At 44.6% G+C, this 19,477-nt stretch overlaps 1 protein-coding gene across 2 annotated transcripts; it reads left to right on the forward strand.

Annotated features, from left to right (window-relative positions):
- Positions 1-1,884: 1,884 nt before the first annotated feature.
- BTG4 (BTG anti-proliferation factor 4) lies at positions 1,885-19,027 on the forward strand. 2 transcript variants are annotated; one of them, XM_085646442.1, is made up of 5 exons: positions 1,885-2,021; positions 5,039-5,273; positions 9,916-10,053; positions 12,528-12,732; positions 18,649-19,027. In XM_085646442.1, exons 2-5 carry the CDS (start codon positions 5,101-5,103, stop codon positions 18,841-18,843), a joined length of 711 nt encoding a protein of 236 aa, XP_085502568.1. In that variant the 5' UTR covers positions 1,885-2,021; positions 5,039-5,100; the 3' UTR covers positions 18,844-19,027. The 2 variants fall into 2 exon arrangements, with proteins under 2 accessions (XP_085502568.1, XP_085502569.1); XM_085646443.1 differs by lacking the exon at positions 1,885-2,021 and adding an exon at positions 2,138-2,287.
- The last annotated feature ends 450 nt before the right edge of the window (positions 19,028-19,477 follow it).

Consider the following 19,477-nt stretch of genomic DNA (forward strand, 5'->3'; position numbering starts at 1 on the left):
GGCGGGTTAAAGCCCCACTACTCCAAGTCATTAAATCTCGCGAGCGAGACTGCGCAAGCGCAGCCTTCGCTAGCCGAGACCTAAAAAGTATGATAGGGATTAAATGCTCACACATGAACCCTGGAAACTTGAAAGTTCTGTGGATGCAACTGAGTGACATAGAACTAGGATGGAGAAAGGAATCAGAGAGGAGGAGAGGAGTTGGCCTAACGGCTAGGGCGGTCGGCCTTGAATCTGGGGAACTGGGTTCAAGTTTCGGGAATGACAGTGAACATCCTGTGATTCTGGGAAAATCGCTTAATCTCCCCGTGCCTAACAAAAAAATTAATGTGTCCTCATGTAACGCAACTGATGCTATGTAAAGCGCTCTGATACCCGACTCGAGTCAAGTTCGCGCTATATAAAACTCAGTAAAATAAAAAAAATATATTAAAAAGTATGAGATGACTGGTAATATGTCAGGGCATACCATGTGTTGGAAGGAGGTGATTTATACAAATAAATCCTGGCAAAGTTGTCCGAAACTGCCCATTTCGTTCAGACTCCTGCAGCAGATATTCAGGGTTGCCAGATCTCTTCATACCTGCAGGACACCAAGGCCCATGTTTATAATGATTTTGTGTCTGGTTGCGTCACTTTTGAGATGCAGCGCAGACGCCAAATCATTTTTGGAATTTATTAAGCCGTGCAAAGCGTGGATTGGTAAACAGAAAGTACCGCAAGGAGCCTTGCATTACTTTGCATTGGGTAGGCATTACATGGGTGGAGCATGGGCATTCTCATGCTTCCACCCATGTATTTTCACACAAATTCAGCTTTCCAAAGACTTGTAAACCTGGGTTTGTGCCAAAATGGTGAGCTTAGCCGACAGGAGTAACAAGGAGAAATATCTTTATTTCTCCTTCTTACTTCCTATTTCCGTGTGTGGTGCATTCTGCAGAATGAAGCACACATTCAAAGAGGAATATGCCTCTAAGGATTTTTTGTGTAGGAAGGTATCCCAATTTGCAAGGGACACCTTACTCAAGGGTGTCTACACTGTGCTAGGCAGCAGGCAGAACACCAGCACGAGGAGAAATGCTCCATATCTTTGTGAAAATGGAGCATTTCGTTCACGTGAGTCCCCTTGCTGTACCGTGTTGCATAAACAAATAGTAAACGTGATTCCAGGTCTAAAGCCCTGGGCTTTCTTATCAGAAATCAGTGCATTCTGGGAGTTGCAGTCTTCCTTGTAAATACTACACAAACAATAGATCGGTTGCATCCTTATGACACGGAGTGATGTAGCAATGCCCATTCCTTGATAAAATCTGTTTGCTAATACAAAAATCACATGTTCAGTCCTGAGAATCTATTTAACATCCTAATGCATTCTGTCCTTCTGCTGTAACTTGCAAATTGTAAGGCCGGCCCTGGACTCGTCGTGATGTGCCCAGTGGCATGGAATCCTCAGAATAACCCAACCGCCGCTGAGCTGCCAATTAGCTCAGTGTAGTGTGCCACATATGATATGACATGGGACCACGTGGTAATGAATCGCTGCTAAGAAGTGTGCAAAGATCTCACGTTGACACATGGCAGGTGTTACCTGCTCCTCTCAATTCTCCTTTTCTTGCAATCCGATGCGTGCAGGGCGTCAATGATAACGGAAGAAGAAAAACTAAAACTACCAGAATTCAAATAAAAAAACACCGAAGCAAGGTGAGCTACTCGTACGGCCACGTGACGACTTGAAACCTTGGATTGTTGCCTGGGGTAACGTTTACCTCACAAAATAGCATGTATTTCTGTCAATGAGGCGCGTGCGGTGCCGAGGCGGAGAAAAGCTTCAATAACATTTTCTGATACGGGAGAGGGATTCAGCTCTCCGTCCCAGGTTTTGGCTAGCCTAATCAGTGTCAGGCGACACACCTGTGAGGCTGGCTGTTTGCCTCAAGCAAGCCTACCTCAGCCTGTATAAAAACGTGATTCGGTGCTCGCAGCGTTAGTAGGGAGGAAGGACTGGGATCTGAATTCGAGGGGTGAGTTTAAGGGGAGTCTTGTCACATGGGTGTCTCTGAAGTCGAACCTTGGCTGTTCCTTAAGGCACCGGTTTATTTGTTTTCTTTCTACTCCGACTCCGGTGTTTTCGTGTATGGAAGGGGCGACCAGGAAAACCTGACTTTTAGGGAGAGGGGCTTTCTTTCCAGACTGAGCTGGTTTAATTCCCTAGATTCCTTCACCTTTTCCCGTACAGAAATTGTCAGTACTTGCAATGCGCAAGGTATGGTCTCCAGGCCTAAATATTGTGAGTAAATGGTGGCTGCTTTTTATATAGACTTTGAGAATTTTATTAGTGTTCGCAATGGTGGCAGACTCCATCCCCTGGCACTCGAATGCACCCCGATATGTCCCTGCAAGTCTCAGATCCTGATTAAATGTGGTTTTTCAAATATACATTACATGATGTATGTTTACCTAAACTCGAATATTTTCACTATTGCTACACGCTTTGCAGAGGTTTGTAAACCAATCCAAAAGCTTGCCTTGTTCACATAAATAACATTCCCAGCCTTCCGTAGCCCATTTTGATATCCTTAAACATAACCCATTATTCGGTTAGCTTACTTTCCCCTTGAGCGCGTCCCAATTTTGGTGTTTCACCTCTTCTTGTTCCAGCAGGCTGTATATTTCATTGGTAATTGACCCTCGGTTTGAGGGGGCCTCTAATAGACGCACGGTGTCTTTATTTCCTATTTACAGAACTTGGCTTTTCGCTTCCAAATCACTGTCATAGGGTGTCAGTTCAAAAGGAGCAACTGCGGACTACATCTCCCAGAACACTTTTCATGTTGGTGTTTGGTACAACACGTATTTGTACCTAGTGGTATGTCGAACACATTACACCCATCCAAGCACGTGTATTTGGTGCTTTTTTTTTTTTTTTTTTTTCTGCTTGGCGTAGACTGTAGCTTGTAGCATGGCCAGCGGTGTCCCTGTTCAATGTTGCCTGCTAGGGCAGGGCACAATTAAGACTGGACTTCCAAACGGACATTTGAAGCAGACTCTGTATTGCAGGTGGCTAAAAGAGAAGCCTAGCGCGGTTGCCTAAAGGAGATTTTACAGAAAAACTGTGTAGTACGTTGCCAGTGTGCTTTAGAACATCTCTTCCCTCTCGGAGAGGCCTATGTTCTGAGTCTGCCTTGAGGCTGCTCCCACCACTCAAGAAAGCAGGTTCTCAACACAGGCTCCCCTGCTGGGAACTTGCCTTCGAGCACTGACTGGGGCCAGTGTAATTAGCTTAATGCATTTACCATCAAGGTAACTTAAATTTCCCGTCCCTGAAGAGTGCTGGATTGTACAAGTGTTTCTCGTTCCATGCATTCCCCCTCTGCGGTGTCCAAGCAATACTTGTGCTGAGAGGCATTCTGACTCTTTGGGTGTGGGTACAGCTGTCAAACATAATTATTATTAAAAATATGCATGCAGGGATAGGCCCTTTTCACCCTATGTTCTTTTTTAGGTTTCGCTTGAGCTGTGCTTTCGAAATCTCTTGTATTTAATATATCTTAAAAGGGGGCTCTGATCAGTTCCCGTGGCCGAATTACTGTGTTCATTCACTTTTGTGTGAAATTTTTTTTTTTTTGGGTTAAACTTCCCCTGTTTGCCCACATTTACCATACGAAGTATCACAGCTGGTCACACTATTTTAAGTCCCATTCACTGTCAAAATAAGATCTCTTCCTGTGGCAGAGGCAGGCTGCTTCTAACAGTTTACTGGATTGCTTGCGTTTGTGGCATTTACTATTAATGTCTCAGTACATCTCATTGCACTTTGTAGGCAATATCGGATTTTTTTTCCCCAACTTAATCTATTTGGTCATTACAATCAAATTCTAAATGTTGTAATGGACATTGTGCGGTAAAAATAAAGTTAATATACATGTGCCATGCAGTAGTTTAATACCAAACAGGCAGGGCCCGATTCACAGAACTAACTTAAGACAAAATCCTAAACTTACTACCATTTTGGTATTCACAGAAGGCAATTACTCATTTCGGTATTCACAGAAGTTAGGACTCTTAACTTTAGGACTCCTAAACTGAGAAAAATCCTAACTTTAAGACTTTTGGTATTCACAGAAGGCGTTTAGGAGTCCTAAAGTTAGGGCTCCTAACTTCTGTGAATACCAAAATGAGTAAGTGTCTTCTGTGAATACCAAAATGGTAGTAAGTTTAGGATTTTGTCTTGAGTGAGTTCTGTGAATCTGGCCTGCAGTCACTAGTGCTGTTACCTCGCAGACAACAGGGTTATGATCTGAATGGTGCAGAAGCACTGGGGCCAAAAGTTGTCATAACTCCTCTTAAAAACATACCGTTATTACAGCAATTCTATTTCCCTCATTTAATTTTTTTAAAAGTTTGCTATTAATTACCTGCACTGTACAACAAGTAACAGCACAATATATTGCCTTTTTGTACAGAAACCAGTCATAACACTTAAACAGATTTTCTGTAACTTGTATTGTACAACTACTCAGCAAGTTTCAACTTGCAACAAAAAACAGTTTATTAATCACATAGGCGAAATGTAATGCATTTAGCAAGGCTTGTTTTTTTGACCAGTTAATTTCAGCCAGTGGCTTCAGATCTCGTCAATCGTAGCTTGACTCAGTCAAGGTTAGTGCTAACTCTATGAGGGCCTACTTTTCAACTATAGCTCTGAGTCCCTCCCATGTGTTTCTCTGTAAAATCGCTGTTAGACCATTATAGTCAGAACATTATAGTCGGACTTTAATGCTCCATTTTAATCTCAGGCAGGCAATGTGAATATTAGCTGAATTGCCTGTGGTTTCACATTTGTCTAGTGTGGATTTAAAAGGCAAAAAACAAAACTCAAGCAAGTTGCATTACCTCAATCCTATTTGGGCTCATTGCCACACCATAACCATTTTTCCAAGAAAATAATTCTGGACCTATACATGCAGACTTGTAATTGGGTGTGGTGTGAACGTTTTCACTGCTTCGGTTTGACCATTTTTTATTTTTATTTTGTAAGGTTTTTAGTGTTGGTGTGTCCTTTTTATTGGGAGAAGTTGAAAAGGGGGTGAAAAAAGAAAAATGAAGGACGAAATTGCTGCCACAGTCGTTTTTGTCACCAGACTGGCAAAAAAACACGAGAAAATGAGCAAGCAGAAAATCGAGCAGTTTGCAGCTAAACTGACAAGTATCCTGTTTGCAAAGTACAGAAACCACTGGTATTTGGAGAACCCGTCGAAAGGGCAAGCTTTCAGGTGAGCAAAAGGGATAACTGGTTCAGATTTGCAATGGAGGCCAAGGTTACAAGATTTCTCCGTGGCATCAAGGGCACTATATTCAACTGGTGTGTGGTCTGTTTTTTTTTTTTTTTACCTTGGTTTGAGGTGAGCAGAACTATAAATCCCAGAGTTCATTGTATGGACATGTTCTGGATTGAAACACGGTGGTACTTTTGACATGTATGTAGTCCTTAATGGAGGTTTAATTTGATGTGAAGCTTAGGCATTGAGTATTTAGTTTTAGTTATGATGCACAGCTTACATTGAGGGGTTTATGGCTTTATAGAGTGCTGCAAATCAACAGTAAAGAATAGGAGCTGCCATGTAGACCTCAGTGGAACCAGATCTATACTTGATATCTCGCTGACATTTTCAGTGAACAGCTTCCCTTCCAGCACAGCTCCGCCTTGTTGCTGCTGCCAATGACCCTTGCAGGTCTGTGTTCAAGGCCCTCCTCCACCTGCACCTCATCCCTGGTGGTCCAGTGGTGATCTGTTATGCTGCTCTGCCCTCTGTGCAGCAGATGCATCAAAGGCAAGCCTGTGAACGTCTGCACTGTGCCCAGTGCCATAGAGCCTGGTCCTTGGACTATCCACCGCTATGGGGCCAGCACTGTCCACGCCCTCACAACCAGACACTACTCTGCCTGCTAAATTGTGTTGCTGATCGACACCCAGGGCCCATTCTCCTGCCACAACTGCAGCGGCACCATCGCCTTCCATCGCACATCAAACCGACCCACCGCACGACACACAAAAACCAGACCTGATCGCCTTCGCTGTATCCTAATCAGCACACGCTCCCTCTACAAACATGCCGTGGAGATCTGGTATCTGCTCGACTCAGTCTCCACCAACATCGCCTTCCTCATGGATCTCTGGATGAATGCCAGCTAAGGCCCCAGATGTAGCCATCCCAGAAGGCTACAAAATCAGGTCCACAAAGACCGTTCCACCTGAGAAGGAGGATGCATCACCATCGTACATAAAAACCCACTGCATCACAACCAGTTTGGACGACCACTCTACCACCATGGAACACCTCCACTTCGAGATCCAGCACACCTGAATACCACCCTCTGCGGTTCCCTCATCTACAGACCTCCTGGACCCCCACCCCCGTTCAGTGAATCCTTAGTCAACGTTATCGCACACCCCACTCTCACCTCCATTGACTACTGCCTCCTCAGATTTCAATTTCCACCTGGACAACTACAACAAATCATCCCTACTGGAGAACCTTGCCACCATCAGACTAGAGCAACTGGTCACCTTTCCAACTCACTCAGCAGGAAACGCTCAACCCAATCTTCTCCAAGCAGCAACATCTCCTTTAGCCACACATCCGAACTACAGTGAACCGACCACCACTGCGTCCACTTCTCCTTCACCAAACCCACTGTACACCAGCACACCCCATGCAAAACTGGAAGGTCACCGAAGACCAACTCACCACAACCCCACCACGGCTATCCATGAACGCCAATTCCTTTGCACGCAACCTCCACTCATAGATCTCCAACTGCGCCACCACAGTGGCCCCCCTCAGGAAACACTCAGGCAGGCAACCCTCCAAGAAAGCCAGCTGGTTCTCTCCCTCCAAGAGTCCAGGTGCACCTGCAGATGGCTTGAAAAAAGATGGAAAAGCAGCACGGCCTCAGACCACAAAGCCTTCAAAACCCCTGTCAATAACACCACCACCTCTTCAAATCAAATAAGAAAATGGCCATACAAGAACACATCAACTCCAACACACAACAGCAAACTACTCCACCGTGTTCAAAAAGTTCACCAAACCTGGCAAGGAGATGAGACCTAGCTCACCCCCGACCTCTGGACAACCTTGCCACCTTCTTTTACCACAAGATCAAGGCTCTCTACAACCAACCTCCCCACCCCTCTTAGCTCCTGGTGACACCACTGCACCCAACGGACCCAGACCCTACTCAACTGGACCTCTCTAACCACTAATGCCCTCAAGTTCATGAAGAACATCATCTCTAAGCCCCCTCTGATCCCTGCTCACATCACATATTCAACAGAGCCAGTGCTTCCATTGTACCCAACTTTGCTGCACAGTCAACTGCTCCATCGAGTCCACCACCTACCCTGTAGACTAGAAACATGCTGAGATCAACCCCCTACAGAAGAAACCTTCTGCCGACCTGACGGACCTCAAGAACTACAGACCCATATCCCTGCTCACCTTACCAGCCAAAGTAATTGAGAAGGCCACCACCTAACTATGAGTTCAGAGACTCAAACAACATCCTGGACCTCTTCCCAATCTGGATTCAGAAGCAACCACAGCATCGAGACTGCTCTCCTCACCACCACAGACGACATCCACATCCTCCTCAACAGAGGCGAAACCGCAGCCCTAGTTCTCCTTGACCTCTCCGCTGCTTTCAACACTGTCTCCCATGACATCCTCTGCACTAGACTTCATGATGCCAGCATCTGTGGCCAAGCCCTCTACTGGATCCACTCCTTCCTCACTGGCTGAACAGTCTGACTTCAACCTAGTGCCAAGGGGCTTCTCCCTGAGACTTGCCCATTTCAACAGCTACATGGCCCCACTTGAAACCTTTGTCAGAAACCACAGACTAAAGTCTCCTATGCCGAAGACACATAGTTTATCCTCTTCCTCTTCGACAAACTCACAGCCGCCAAGAACCACTTCCATAGCAAAATGAAGGCAGTATCCAATTGGATGAATGACAGCTGCCTCAAGCTGAACTCTTAAGACAGAAGTCCTCATTCTGGGCCCCATCCCTCCGCCTGGGACGGCTCCTTTTGGCCTGCAACGCTCTAAACCCCCGCGGACCATGCACAAAACCTCAGCAGTATCCTGGACTCCTCACTCTCAAGGAACCACTAGATCAATGCTGTCTCATTCTCCTGCTTCCACACGCTCTGCCTGTTCCGAAAAATCTTCAAGTGGATCCCCACAGAGGCCAGGAAAAGTCACACACAGTAGTCTGCAGCAACACACTCTAGGCTGGCACAACAAATGCTGCAGAACATCCAAAATGCCTCTGCCAGACTCTCTGAACATCCCTCGCTGCAGCCACTTCACTGACAACCTGAGACCTCCACTGGCTCTGAGTCAACAAAAGGATAACCTACAAGCTCTTCACGCACGACTACAAAGCCCTCCACAATGCCCGACCAGCTTACTTCAGCCACTGCCTCTCCCCCCCCCCCCCCCCCGCCCCCCCCCCCCCCAACTGGACATCTCCGCTCTGCCCATCTGGCACTGGCCCCCATCGGCAGGACCACTCGTGGAGGAATATCCTTCACTGCAAGAACCTGGAACTCCCTTTCTCTGCATCTCGGGCAATCGCCATCTCTGCCTCAATTCAGGAAGGATCTCAAGACCTAGCTCTTCGACTGAACAGCAGACCCATACGGATGAGTAGTCATGCTCTACAAAACCCGGGTTCATCCGCATATTAAACATCAACCCGCTTGTAGCCATTTTGCCGCTTCGCCTCCAGTCCTGGACCGCATTCTTGCACACCATTCCAGAGCTGCAGGGATTCACCGCTTTATCAAGTCCCCTTTTCTCTGCATCACCTATTCCTCCCTGTGAGAGCTAAAGTTGGTTTCAGACAGGCCTGCTGACATTTTGTTTACTGTGATCGAGTAAAGCGGCTCCTAGTGTAGGACACTGCACTGTGTATTTGATATAACTGCAATTTGTAAATTTGTGATGTAATGTAGTTTAACCTGAGATTGTAGTTTTTTGTCTTTTGTTGTCTTACTCCGCTGGGACTGGCCTTCGTTCAGGTTTTTCTTGTGATCTGCACTTTGTCATTTGGCTTTGACCATACCACTCACAGAATGGTTTTTTGTTTTGCAAACTTATAATCACTGTCTTGGTTTTAATTTGGTACATCCAGTGCACATGGGATAATGTAAGTGGCAGGAGCAGGTTTATGAGCGAGATGTGGCAAAGAGGACTTTGTATTGCTGTGGCTTATTAGCCATTCATAATAAAAAAACTTGCATTTATCAAAGCTAGCCTTCTTATGTGGTGATGTACAATATGGATCCATGTTAAGTTTTCAGACCTAGCATTAACTTAAGATTTAGACTCGTTCTATGGAAATTTATTTGATGTACTGGTCTGGGAAATATGCCATGGGCAGTCTTTCTGCGCCTATGAGGGACACCATGTTGTAATGGGACTAATGCATATTGCAGTAGTTCAGCCTGGCTGACACCTCTCATGCAGGCATCCGTCCAAGACATAGGTCAGGAGCAGATGGGGTGATGGTGTGTGGAGGGGCCCTGCTGCATCCCATCTCCTATGGAGGGTTTGGGATTCCCCTAGTACAATCACACATGGAGTGTGCTGTGTAAACTTGTGCTAATGCATCCGGTTCCAATGCTGGGTGGGGTGGTAAAAGCTGAACAAAGTGTCCACAGATGTTTCAACCCCTCTGTCTGACCCCGCAGCAGTCCACGTTGCAAACCCTCCTATTCTGTGGTATTCTCCTTCGCTGACCTTTCATCATGGTCTCATTGCCGCTAAGGTTATTCATATTCACTGCAGAACTTGTTATTGTGTTTGAACCCGTTCTTGCTATTCCTTTCGGCTTTTGTTCCAATAGGTGCATCCGGATAAACAAGCAACAGCCCACTGATTTGTTGATGCAGAGGGCGTGTGCGGAGAGCAGTGTGCACTTCAGTGACTTGGGTTTGCCGGCAGAGATGACCATATGGGTTGATCCGTTTGAGGTGTCCTGCAGGTAGGTTCTCCTTGATTCTCTATTTGCATGTCTGAGTTGGCATGCAAAGCCTGTTCTTAGTGCCCATACTGTATGGCCTCTGTCGTATGTAGTAGATGCTGGTAAGGCTTAATACCCTAAAGTGTACTCTTGTTGTCAGTCCTTTCTGCATGTTTGTGGCTAAAATATGCAGGGACTCCTGACCTTCTTGCAGTACCACTCTGAAGTTGGCAAGACCAGCTTTCAATGGATGATTCCACTCTTGGAGGTTGGTTGAACCTAATTATTCCGTATGTCTTGATTGTTGGAGACTAGAAGTTTTAGATAACCTGAAGGCTACAGAAATGATCAACAATCTAGTCTTTGAGGACGGACTAGTTTGAGGTCCAAATTTTGCTGGTTCTCTACTGCTGCTTGCACGGTTGTTTTTAAATTTGTGGTGCTATCCCTGAAGGACTTACTTCCAAATTGATAGTGGACTTGCCAGCGGCTGGAAACATGGAAGGCAGTGCAGCCATTTTAATCTAAAATGGAGTGTGCGCTCAAGAGGTTTTGGTATTTGGAGCTCCATGTGGTACAGGAAAAATCTGGTCTATTAGGGCACACAAATGCACAAAGTTTTGAAAGATGTCTTGACTTGTAAAAAGTGAACTAGTTACCATAGTAGATATTATTGGGTTTGACATTTGCCTTTTGAAGGTAGTTTCCTGATATTAAAGAAGGCTTAACCCGTGATTCCCTGTGGATTAGAAGAGGCTGATGGGTTTCCAAAATGTTGGACAGAAGTTTCTCTGGGGCAACCTTGTTTTGAATATTTGAATCTAAATTTACTCTTTAAGCTAGTGTTCTGCACCCAGGTTATTTATTTAATCTAATGGTAAGGTAACTACCTTTTTAGGTCAGACCTGCATAATTTATTAAACCAGTTTGCCTGGCTCCTTGTAAGAATATGCATGCATCCAAACATCAGTAGACTATATCCTGGACCTGTCTTACTTTACCCCTCTGCTTTAGGTTGTTTTTGGGAGGCGGTGCTTTATTTTATTGAGTGCTCCCTTTTAACCTTTTAAATGTTGGCTCTTCATAGAGCTGTCCCAACGTTGGTATGAAAAGCCCCTTGTATCCTGTTTTAGCAGGATATGAATTGCCTCCCAATAGAAGAGCCTCACCAACGTTTGCCCTGTGAGCCACATTGCCATTGTGTTTCTCTTCTAAAAACAAATACCCTCCAGTGCTCCTTGCCACCTACGTTTGTGGAACAAGTGGAGCTCTTTCCCTAATAAGAAAAAGGAAGCTAGTGTGATTGGCGAGGGTTCCCGTGAATGCCCCTTATAGCTGGTTGCAGAACAACTACTGACCATGTCGAAGAGGTCCATTAGATTAATTGTGTACAAAATGTATTCTGCAAAAAATGTTGTGGACTTTCGTGAACCTATGCAGGAATGTACCAACCTAGCATTTTTGAAAAGTGTTAAAAGTTGACTGCCACCAAAATGTATGTCCTCCTTTTTTGCTGATTGCAAGTATGGGTTTATCGGGAGAAGTCCTGCTTTCCATATATATGCATGCATTAATGACTGTTCTTAGGAAGTTGCTGCCATTAATGTCCATTCTATTTACCCATTGTAATGACATTGAGTAGACTACCAGGCGTGGTCCCTTAACTGCTCCATGAGAACCCTATCTGGGCAAAGTTATTGCCCCTACATTCAGGATGCCACTGATCTATATATTTAACCAGTTGTATTCTTTAACTTGCACAAGCTTCGCTCCAGTGCCTGAAGGTAACATCAGTGCAGCTAAAACTATAAAAATATGGTGAGGCGCCAAGGCACCAACCTTGCAATATACTGTGCCCCTGGGTGCGCACCTCTCTCCCTGGTAAGCGTCCACGAGCAGGAAAGGGAAGGACTTTCTTCCTACTCAGTGGACACCATTACAATCCATCCTGGAGCTGCTCTCCTGCTGAGAGCAGTTCCAGGATTTGTGAGAGCAGGCTAACCCAGCACTCCTTTTGTGGCTGGAGGCCTTTGCCAGCAATTTCTCTCCCCCCCCCCCCCCCCCCCACCCCCCCGTCTCTCTCCAGCGCTTTCACAGCCATGCGATTGCTGGGTGCGCCTTGCATGTGTTGGGCTGGCCGTAGCAATAGAGCTGGCCAACCTGACATGCACACCATGGGGGCAGCTGTAATCCTGCAATTGCAGGATTTCGCCCCGACTGCGGCATTTAAGTAAAATAGCATTGACCTGCCATTTTACTTATGTGTACCTGCTGTAAGCACAGCAGGCATGGTAATGCTCGTCGACTGCACCAGAGGTGCCGCTCCTGGGTAACATGCCGGCTGCCCAAAGGTGGCAGTTTAACTTGGGAAGTGTAGTGTTGCATTGCTCCCTGGCTTAATATAACCAGTTTGTATTGTGCATTGTAGGTATGGGGAAGTGTAGTGTTGCGTTGCCCCCTGGCTTAATATAACCAGTTTGTATTGTGCATTGTAGGTATGGTGAGAAAAGTCGGCCTTTCACAGTTGCCCACTTTGATGGGGGTGTGAGCAATGAGTTATCAAAGTTCGAGATCTCCAGGTGTATCGGCATTGCTGTTGAAAAATCCACTTTTGATTATTCTGCAATCTCCTCGGATGAAGAAACCTCCATCGAGCCGAAAACCATCCCAACTGTCAGCAACCCAAATAGTATCTACCAGGTATGGCTTGCATAAGAGAACCTATACACATGGATTTTCCTTCAGTATATCCATAGTCGGTGTAATCTATAGATTTAGTCTTGACAGAGGGAACTTGTCTGTTTTGGGGCATTACTGTATTGCGTCAAAAGCGGTCTACTTCATAAGCCGCTAATGATTTAGGGATGGGCACAATTGTGGGGGTACAATGCCTATGGAGTGCCTTTGCCAATTTATAGCCACTAATGGCAACCGGTCTGCCTTTAATATGCTTCACTTGGAAAGGCATACCTCTCAGTGCTATACAAGAGTAGTTTACCTCTGACGTACGAGGAATAGAGAACCAAGAAAAAAAAAATATTTTTGCTCTGGTGTGATGGAACTGTGGCCCAACCAAAATGAGATGCTCAGGAAAAGAGCCGCCAAGTGCATAGAGCACCATGAAGTGTCCTAAAACAAGATCACTTTATTCCATGGTAACCTGTGGAGGAATTGACAACATTTTAGAAGTGTTAAGTAACAGACGCAGCAGCTGCATTTTGCACAGCATGAAGGTGACGGATAAGATTTAGGAAGGCCAAGTGAGCCTGCTTTACTATAATCCAAGCTGGATGAGATGGCTGCATGGATCAGCAGTCTTCTCTCTAACTCTGAGCGAGGGAATCCTTTTCCCAAGCTCTTCAATGGAAAGGAACCTGTAACAGCTTTTTTTGTCAACATGGGGCAGAATGGAAAATTGGGCGGGTGGGGAGGCCTATGGCTTAAAAGATTCACCCCCCCCCCCCCGAATTTTTTTCTTAGCCCCCCCGAAATTTGGCTCTAGTTGTGCCTCTGTGCCATACTTTATTGATGCAGGGCGTGGTGCACCTGTAGTGTGTAAAGTACATTTAACTCCATATTTCTGCAGGTTTGTGCTTTGCAGTCTGCACACTTCCGAAACAGAATGAACCATAGTTAAATGCTTTCACTTTATGCCCGGCAGGCACATAAAGCGCTCTGCACCAGAAAACTCCATTATATAGCCCCAGAGTTTACAGTACCTGTTAGACCAGTGGTTTTGGTCTGGTTAAGACTCATCCAAGCCAGTCGGAATCCTCCGTTCCGATTAGGAGAACGATACACTTGCCCGATAACTTGTGCTTATGCCTGGTAGCTCGGCAAAAGCAGTCCGGCTTATCCTCGGAGCTCGAGTGTAAACTATTGACACACCTCTCCCCCATGTGGCACACTACATATGCTAAAAAGACTACACCGTTTGCAGAAAACACTTGTCTTTGTATTTTACACACAGACTAGATACGCATTGTGTATACACTTTACTTTTTTTATGCAATTGTTGGACTCTCCCATTACCAGTTCTTAAACTACACATCATGACCCAGCCCCTCAGTCTTCAAGAACACCAGCCAATGATGCATGTTGCCCCAACTGGCGCCATGTGAACTAGACAGTTGGAACCACCTAACCAGGAAAATCTGTTGGTTTTGTCCATTCGGATTAGACCTCCAAGTGCCCGACAGCACCTGCACGAATGTGGGATCGCTATCCTCCCCACCCCCCCTCTCTGTTTACAAAAGGCAAGAGGTTGTGACCTGCAGTAGGCCCCTGAAGTCTGCGTTAGATGCCCACAAGGCACTCTAAACCCCATATCTGGTCTCTTTCGGGTTTTCTAAAACAAAGCACCCTGTGGTGTGGGTCCAGGGAGATGGAGCCAACTTCCTTGGACAGAGGCTGCAATGCCATGCACTGTCTTCCTCAGTCTGGAGGCCGAAGACCATCTCTGCTCCAGGCTCAGGTTTACCCAACACACCTTTGATATCACACACTCTGGAGCACAAGCACAGGTCCCTTGGTTGCAAGCATAGGTCCTTCAGACTCTGCAAGCTTCCCCCACACTCCTTGAACGCCTCACGTCCTGGTTCCTTAGCTGGCTGCTGATCTTGTGCACACTCCTCTTGCACAGTGAGATGATGGTGTATATCCGGACGGTCCTTTCCCAACCACGATCACTTCCACCTGTCTCCACTGCACCCAGTGTTGTCCTCATGATCTTGTGGAGTAAGTGAGATCAATTGTGTCCCTGGCACCATGTGGACAGGAGGGCAGCTCACTCACACCTTGGAGAGTACTTCAAGACTTGGGCCACAACAGATGACACTTAGCTGCTGGCCAGCAATATCCAGGCTAAACCCCCGAAGTGATAGTTCTCCCCCCCCCCCCCCCTCTCCCCCGCCGCCCCCTTAGAGCCCCCCTCTCCCCCGCCGCCCCCTTAGAGCACTACCAGCTCCAGGTCTGCAGATATTCCACTTGCAATTTTTCCTGCCCTAATGATTTGTCAATGTGCCAGCATCAAACCAGCATAGTATGGTTCCAAATCCAAAAGTGTATGTACAATGGAGTTACTTTAGATTTCAATAGAGAAGTTTGCCAATTGCATCTGCTTTCGGAGGCCGAAGACCCAGTAGTTATACCCACCATGACCTTTGAAGATACAATCCATTCAAAAGGCCACCTTTGAAACGCACAGGCACTCTAAATTTTGCCCAACCTCTTCCCAACTCCACACCCTGTCACCAGGGAGAACTCTGATATAGCAGACATGCAGAACCTTGGCACTTAGCTTTTTAAATGCCATACTGAGTAACAGTAACCCGTGCACACAAGCCCCACCGGGGCAAATGTGTTGTATAATCGGAGCTACATCTGTGGCAGCCCATTCAAAATGCATGCCCCTGGTATAGGTCTTACCCCCATGACAAGGGACTTGCAGCTAACTAGCAAATCATATATACACTGATCCACAGTATGCATGTGATGAGCACAGCTTTTTGATACTGCACAGCAGTGCCAAACATGCTTTCATCCTAAGGTTAGCGTCCAGAGCAGCAGAAAACTGGAAAAGCAAAAAGTCGCTGGAAAGCTCCCTGGAAAGGACAATTTCTAACCGGAACATCAACCTTTTTGGTCATGGTGGCAAGAGTGAGGAGTGGGACAAGCCAGTAGCTGCCAAATGGAGGCCTTGTTCCAAGGAGGATTACCTAGAACCAACACCACTTTTCTACATTCAGCTTGAAGAATGAATTAAAAAGGCACTTGTAAAGCAGGCTCTCTCAAATAGAGCATACTGTTGCTAGCGCATAAACCAACCTAATTTACCAACCAATAAACAACCTAGAATAAGCAACAAAGACACCTCTAATCGTAAACTAGTTAAATTAGGCAAGGAGTCAGTTCCTCTGGGGTGATGTGGGCTAGATACCTGGAACCGCAAAACACAACACTCAAATTGTGGTCCATCCAGTGCTTTATTTTTAAATTGGCAAACTTTTTTTATAATACACACACACAACTAAATACTATAATCAAAATAACAAACACTTGCACGGTTTCAGGCGTAATTACAAATTGGAACCCCAAGTAGATAGGCCTTGCAGATTAACCATGCTACAGATCATGTACTCTACATAAATATCATAGGGAAGGCACAAACTGTAAATGTAGCATGCTCCTTGACTGTATATTGGAAAATGAGGCTTTTCAATCCAAGGTTGTTTATGCTTTGTCAAGTTCACAATGTAAAGGGATAGGCTATTGGGTTGTGTCGCATTAAAAAATAAATTGGCCCATTGTTTTGTAATGTAAACATTAATCTTGTCTATGCCTAGGGATCATCGAACATTTTAGGCTGACCCAAAGTATACATGAACAGGATATCTTCTTGATACCTCAAACCTTTACAGCGGCCAGACATAAAAAAAAAATCTGACAATGTAATAGAATGGTGTCCAGTGCAAAGTTCCTATTTTGTCTAACATTAAAATATGTGATGTCACTTCCTAGAGATTATGGAGTTCACAATGTAAAAGTAATTTCTATTGCTTTTGTCCGAGTAAACCATGGAAAGCCACTGTGAATGGTTTTTGTGAAACAGTTTAATGTAAAACACATTCTTATTGTACTGAGAGTTGGGTAACGCAAAGCACTTCCTTTATTGGCTCTGTCTGCTATTGATGAACTGTCAGTAACCGCTACAGATGGCCTGTCTACTATGAATAGAGCAACTGCATAGGCGGATTAACACCACTAAATTTCAATCCAATGCATGTAGACCAGATCAACACCTGAGCTCAGCCACGGTGCTTCTCTTGGGGTGAGTTCTCAGACGGCTGTGCTGCCAAGCCTAAAAACAAAGGGTTTGTCAGAAGGTGTAACCCAAACCCTTGCCTACCACTTCAGCTTTAAAAAAAAAAAAAAAAAAAAAAGTTGGAGAATGTTTGTCAATAGGTAGTCATTAAGACTGTTTAACCATCCACCTATAAAGGTCTATTGGCATAACGTATGCTTTTCAAGATGAGTGACTGGGTTACTGTCTGTCAGATCATAATAAACAGTAGGCATTCGTTTTCCCAATCTCGCCTATAGTTTTGATGTTTGTATTGCACAGATTATCCTCGATATGGTAGGTCTGGGTTAGCTTTGGTGACCAGCAAAGCATTTTCAGTGAAAGCACAACTTCTGCCCAATCCTGTAGGGAGAAGATCAACATGTAAATGTAACCCAAGCCCCCGCCCCCTCAGTTTTTATTTTTGGTCTGGAAATGGATTAACTGTCAAAATTAATCTAAACACCAGTATCCTTCAGAGGTGAATTGCTATAATGGTGGTCGATGCAAACTATAGGAAAGAACGAATGTCGACAGTCTATAAATGACTATGCATTCAGTAAAGTGTGGCACAACCTGACTAAAGTTGTCAGCATTTAACCAGCAAAAGGTGGTTTCCTTCATTTGCAAGATTAAATGTAACTCATGTTTATGAAGCCTAGCTAGATAAGTTACCCATTTTGCTATAACTGGAGATTAATATAAATAGTCCCAGCAATATTTAAACTGCCTACCAAATTGTAGGTTGCATGTAGGCATGATTGAGTCTTAAGTGGTGTGGTACTAGAAGAACAAAGTCAGGAACAAACCACTGTGGTCAACGTAGGCTACAATCAATGGCTACAAATACAGGTGTCTCATGAATTTGATTCTTTGCTGTCTGAACAGAGGAATCCAAACGTAGAGTAGATTTATTGGAGTCAACACCTGTTAGACTTCCAAATGGAACTGAGTTGATTTTTTTTTTGTATTTTTTTTTTTGCTGTGTGCTAGAGTATGGAGTTGAAGGGACTTGTACTTAATGCTTGTATAGATCAGCATCAAATTATACTTCTTGTTTTACTCTGATATTGAGTGGTTCCCTTCCAAAGTTTTCAGTGACTTGTCACCTGACATCTCTTCACACCCAGCTCATCTAAGTCACTAGCTTGAATCCAAAACCTATGTTTACTTGGTAGCTTAAATTACCTTTTGTCTTCTGAAATGTATTAATTCAGTTTCACAGTGCTTGAAATTAAACTTGTGAGGCACATATGCAAGATGTTTCCAAAGAGAACTGGGGCTAGTAGAATGGTGTGGTGATTAGGCAGTTGAGCAAGATCGAAATGGCGGGGGGCAGGAGGGACAGACCTGTTGTGATTCAAATGCCAAAAAGCCATTCATTGACCACTTTTCAACCATGAACTAAGAAGTAGGTGGTAGTTGGTAGCAAACATTTGGATTGTGTTGGTCGCTTTTGGTGACATTTCGGTTCTGGGAAATCGTCCACCTATTTAGCTCTTGAACAGGTGTGCAGTGTCTTTAGCCCCCCCCCTTTTTTTTTTTGTATGTCATGAGCTGCTACTATTTGGCTCAGCAAGATGTTCAGATGGCCAGAACAGATATGGAGATGTTTTGCCTTTAAACTTGTTGACCTCACATTTACACACATTTTAAGTAACTTTGAAATGAGACTATTTATGAACTTGAGTATTTCATAGAGGCATTCTTCAGTGTGTAACAAGCCTCTTATGTTGGATGTACTAATTTTACGTTATTTCCTTTTTTGTTTCCAGTCTTGTGATTACAGCCATCACACTAGCCCTGTGTGGTCCCAGTTTTCTCGGAAGAAGGTTCACCCCAATGATGGCTACCATCCTCACAAACAGGGCTTCTATCCTCCTGCTAAAGGCTTCAAACCATACCGCCCGTCTGCTGCATTTACAGGTCCCAGAGTGGACCGCTACCACTGGGTGAACACTAAACGCTGAGGAAGCACAAAATGCTAATTTTTTAAATTGTTTTTAATCTATAAAAAAGAATGGCACTTTTCATATCCACATTCACTTAAATATTTAAAACCTAGAGTCTAATACTTATTTACCTTTATGTGTTTGTATTAACCAACTTGTGTGGTTGACGAGAAAAAAAATAAATTGCATATTTTTATCTTCATATGGTGCATTATCTGGTTTCCTAGAGTGATTTTAAAATTAAATTATATTGAGCTCCTTTTTCTTTAAAGGGTCTCAGTTGCTTTCTGCTAAGGTGGTCAAAATATGTGGCATTAGGGGTTCATTGGAACACTTGTACTAATTGGCTCACATTCCAAGAAATATTACAAAAGTGTAAAGAGAAAATGCCATGTCACCACAGTACAATGCAGCTGAGAGAACACTGATATTTGTCTTTAAATTCATGTTATGTCATGGAGATCCGTTTATGGAGTACAGATCTAATCTTGGGGGTGTTTAATTTTTTTTAAAATTTTTATCCCAGGATTTATTGCCTTGTATTTATGACAAAGCCGCATGGCATGAGCAATATATACGCAGATTAATATGCAATTTAATACCAAAAGTTGGAAGTGGAGGGGCCTCATGATACACTTATGGCCATTCTCTT

The sequence above is a fragment of the Triturus cristatus genome, chromosome 3_1 (assembly GCF_964204655.1).
Source record: "Triturus cristatus chromosome 3_1, aTriCri1.1, whole genome shotgun sequence".
NCBI lineage: Eukaryota > Metazoa > Chordata > Amphibia > Caudata > Salamandridae > Triturus > Triturus cristatus.